Source organism: Arachis ipaensis, chromosome B01 (genome assembly GCF_000816755.2).
Source record: "Arachis ipaensis cultivar K30076 chromosome B01, Araip1.1, whole genome shotgun sequence".
Taxonomy (NCBI): Eukaryota; Viridiplantae; Streptophyta; class Magnoliopsida; order Fabales; family Fabaceae; genus Arachis; species Arachis ipaensis.
In genome coordinates, this window is record NC_029785.2 from 33,995,565 (window position 1) to 34,000,309 (window position 4,745).

The 4,745-nt window shown below is 38.5% G+C and overlaps 1 protein-coding gene across 1 annotated transcript; it reads right to left on the minus strand.

Moving 5' to 3' along the window:
- LOC107605278 lies at positions 452-961 on the minus strand. The gene has a single exon (XM_016307106.1). The coding sequence runs from the start codon at positions 959-961 to the stop codon at positions 452-454; it is 510 nt and encodes a 169-aa protein (XP_016162592.1).

Sequence of the window (4,745 nt, forward strand, 5' to 3'; positions counted from 1 at the left end):
ATTGGATAAATAATGCTGGCTTCCTACAGCTTCATTACTTCCTTTTGAACCACTTCTTTCATTGTAGGATTAAGCCTCCTTTGTGCTTGTACTACTGGTTTAATGTCCTCTTCAAGCAAAATTTTGTGCATACACATTGCAGGACTTATTCCCTTAAGGTCACCAATAGTCCATCCAAGTGCTGTTTTATGTTCCCTTAGCACCTTGATTAAGGCCTCTTCCTCACAAGGGTTCAATGAGAAATTGGTTATCACAGGATATGTCTCTGCCTCTCCAAGGAAGGCATATTTCCAAAAAGGAGGTAGGGGCTTTAATTCAAGCTTTGGCAGCCCTCCTCCTTTGAAGGAATATATGATGCTTCCTTGGGTGGTGGGCAATCTTTAATTTCACCCACTCCAACTTCAACAGAGGACTCGAGTGACTCATTAAGCTCTTCCTCTTCTAATGCCTCTTACACCAATGGATCAATGATATCAATTTTCATCCAATCTGCATAATCATTAGGATGCTGTAGGGCTTTAAATACATTGAGCATAATTTGTTCATCATTCACCCTCAATGTTAATTCACCTTTTTGAACATTAATTAAGGCTTTCCCTATAGCAAGGAAAGGTCTTCCTAATATAATAGAAGCATTGACATCCTCTTCCATATCCAAGATGACAAAATCCGTAGGGAATATGAACGTCCCCACCTTCACCAATAAATTCTCAACACCTAAAGAAAATTTAAGAGAGCGGTCAGCAAGTTGTAAAAAAATTTTGGTAGATTTTATCTCTTCAATTTGTGGCTTGCACATTAAGGATAGTGGCATGAGGTTAATGCTAGCTCCAAGGTCACACAAAACTCTTTCAACAGTTACCTCTCCAAATGTGCAGGGAATCACAAAGCTTCCTGGATCTTTTAATTTCTCAGGGAGGTTCTTTTGAATTATGGCACTACACTCCTTTGTACGTACCATGGTTTCATTCTCCCTCCAATTTCTTTTCTTAGAAATCAACTCCTTCATAAACTTTGCATACAAGGGTATTTGTTCAAGAGTTTCAGCAAAGGGAATATTTATTTGTATCTTCTTTGAGACTTCCAAGAACTTAGAAAATTGATAATCGTTAGCTTCTTTTTGCAATCTTTGAGGATATGGGATTCTTGGCTTATATTCAGGCACTTGGATCTTCTCTTTTGGTCCATCCTTGGGGGCTTGAATTTGTTACTGTTGATTACATGGGATCACGTATTCTTCTTGCATTTTGTTACCCTCTAGAGCTTCTTTTCTTAGCTTGGCAGTGTGAGTCTATTCTTCTTCTTTTCCCAACATCTTTTCACTTCTCAAACTAATGACTTTACATTCTTCTTTGGAGTTTGAGATGGTGTCACTTGGGAATAATTGGGTAAGTTTTGCTAATTGTTGTGCAATTTGGCCCACTTGCACCTCCAAATTTCTCATTGAAGCTCTTTAATTCTTGAAGTTGGTTCTTGTTTCCTCCATGAATGAGGCAGTGGCTTGGGATAGCTTCTCCAAGGCTAGTTCAAGACTAGAAAGCCTCTGAGAGTCTTGTTGAGTTGGTTGTGTCGGGGATGGTTGTTGTTGGTGAGAATGGTTTTGAGGGTGGTTATTTTGGTTTTGATGATGAGGATTGAAAGTGTTATGCTGAGGGTTAAAGTGGCTTTGTTGATGGTTGTTGAAGTTATTGGGCCTCTGACTTTGAGTTTTCCACCCAAAATTTGGGTGATTCCTCCACCCATAATTGTAAGTCGTAGAGAATGGATCATTTTGAGGTGGCCTTGAAGGATTACCCATGTAATTCACTTGCTCTTGAGAAGATTGACCATACTCCATGCCTTCACTTTGAGTTAGTCCATTACTCACACCATAGGAATTCTTTTGAGAGCTCACTGCTGAGACTTGCATTTTCCCTAGGTGTTGAGTAATTGTATTGATTTGTTGGGACATGATTTTATAATGAGCCAAAAATTGTATCTGATAAACCACTATTTTATGGTTTATCTTGTGCTAAATTGAGTGATTTTTATCAGTTCTTCGCACACTTATTCATACAAACTGCATGGTTTTATAAATCCTTCCTAATTTTGTTCCATGATTGAAAACTTGCTTCCTAAGCCTTTAAATTGTCAATTTTTAATTCCCCTTTATACCATTCGATACCGTGATCTGTGTGTTAAGTGTTTTTAGGCTTTATAGGGCAAGAATGGCTTAGAGGATGGGAAGGAAGCATGCAAAAGTAGAAAGAACACATGAAACTAAGGAACTGAGCAGCGAGGATCGATGCACACGCATGGCTGACGCGTGCATGTGCATTGGCGCATCATACAGTGACGCGTACGCGTGACTGATGCGTACCCGTGACAAGCGCAGAAAACCAGTGACACGTATGCATGACTGACGCGTACGCGTGACGTGCGTCACATGCTACAATTACAGAAGACGCTGGGGGCGATTTCTGGGCTGTTTTGGACCCAGTTTTCGGCCCAAAAACACAGAATAGAGCCAAATAGGGGTGGCAAACGGGCTTAAACCCGCCAGGCCGGCCCGCGTAACCCGTCAAAAAAGGCAGGTTGGGCTGGAAAATTGGGACCGCCAAATAGCAAAAGTCCGCCTAACCCGCACCGCTTAAACCACGGGCTTTGGCGGGATGGGGCGGGCTTCTCCGTCGGGCTTAGTATTTTTTGGCAAGGGGTATTTTTATAATTTTTTTGTCAAAACGCAACTTCCCCCAACCCAACTTACAAGAGAATGAAGATGAAAATTGAGTATTTTGGATTATGTTTATTTTGTTTTAGAGACAATATTTATAATTATGTTTATTTTGCTTTGGGAACAATATTTATAATTATGCTTTGGATGAAAACTTGGTTTATAATTATGTTTATTAGCTATTTATAATTACAAAGACTTTAATGTTTGTGAATATAAAAATTATAATTTGTTTATACTTTTAGAAATTATAATAGTTAAAAGTAAAAAACAGAAGAGATTTTTTTATGCCTTTATATATATATTATTTAATAGTTAAAAGTAAAAAAAAAGGATATTTGGCGGGCTTAGCCCGCCGGCCCGCCAACCTGCTCTTAGGCGGGGCGGGCTAGGATTCTGGGACCGCCTCACTAGGCGGGGCGGGCTGGGCTTCCCCGCTTGCCACCCACCCCTAGTTGCGAGATCGAATTAGTTACATACTTCTCTCCTTGACTGCCTTACTAAGCGGGGCGGGGCGGGCTTCCCCGCTTGCCACCCCTAGAGCCAGGGGACAAGTAGAGACTCAAGACACATTCACTGTCACTTTAGTTTTAGTTTGAGTTTGTAATTTTAGAGAGAAAAACACTACTTCTCCTAGGGTTCTTAGATTTCTTAGTTTTATACTTTTGGATTGGATATTGAGAGAGTTACTACCTTCAATTGAAGTCTCCATCATTATAGTTTGCCTTTCTTTTACTCTACTCTTTTGTCTTCCATTTTAATTGCTCGTGGTCATATATGGATATTGTTAATTTTGAATTTATTAATGCAAAGAACTATTTTTATATTTAATTTCATTCCTTGTTGATTTTCTTCAATTAATTATCAGCTTTAAATTTACTTTTATTAATTTATTTTAATTACCATGTCTTCTATTTATTCTTATTCCATGCTGTTGGAAAATGGTTCATGTTATGATTTAAAGCTCTCAACTTGGCTTGGGAGTTAATTAATTGGAACCCCTTGAGTTGGAATAATCAAGTATTAATTTGTAATTGGAGATTGCTGGCTAACTCGCTTTTCACTAACTCTAACCCTTCCCTAGAAAGGGATTAGGACTTGTGAATCAGAGTTAGTATTACCCATTTAACATTCCTTTGCAAGTGCAAGAGATAACTGAGTGGAAGCAACAACCTTTACTATTATACTTGGGAACGTCAACAAGGATAGAAACTCCAATTAATCTTCTCTCCGCTAAGGCCTTTTATTTCAAATACATAACACCTCTTGCTATCATTCGTTGCTTTGATTTTAGTTATTTATTTTTCCGTTTTCCACTTCAAAAGTTTCTCAGAAAATTCCTGATCAATAATTTATACTGCTGTGTCAACTCTTTGGGAAACGACCTGAGAATTCTACTCCCAGTTATTTAATTTTTAATTGTGACATCTTTTAAATTGATAGTGGAAATTTCTCAGTTAAGACTGTACTCACAATGCAGCTTTTGTAAAAATTTCTTAACTGACATTTTTTCACCCGTTAGTATCCAAAGCATCCAATTCCATAACCCCTTTATTTTATTTTTATTTTTATTGGTGTGTTTTCTATTTATTAGTAGTAGTTTTATTATTAAATTTTCATAATATACTTTATTACCATGAGCTCTATGTTTTTTCATTGAATGACACGTTCATTATCGGATCCGAGCTTAGCCGCATTTGATTCTGAGATCGAAAAGACTATTTCACGTATTAGGCGAGCTCGGCGTCGGTTAGCCTCTGAGGGTGGTGAAGCGGTTTCTACCAATTCACCAGTCTTATCTGAGGTCGAGCCTGAACCGTCATTTGAGGAAGAAACTAGTCCCTCTTCTACTGATTCTATTGACGCTTCTTCTGTCGATTTAAGTGCAGGTACTATGGCGGAGCCTAGAAGGATTACTCTTCAAGAAGTAGGAGCTTTAGACTTTACACTGCAACCATATCAAGCGCGTCATCCGAATTTGGCTGCAGATTTTAAACTGAAGATCGCATTGATTAATTTACTGCCTAAGTTT

Bases quoted from the DNA above. Each gene is read 5' to 3' on its own strand.
- LOC107605278 (XM_016307106.1), bottom strand. From the start codon at position 961: ATGGTACGTACAAAGGAGTGTAGTGCCATAATTCAAAAGAACCTCCCT.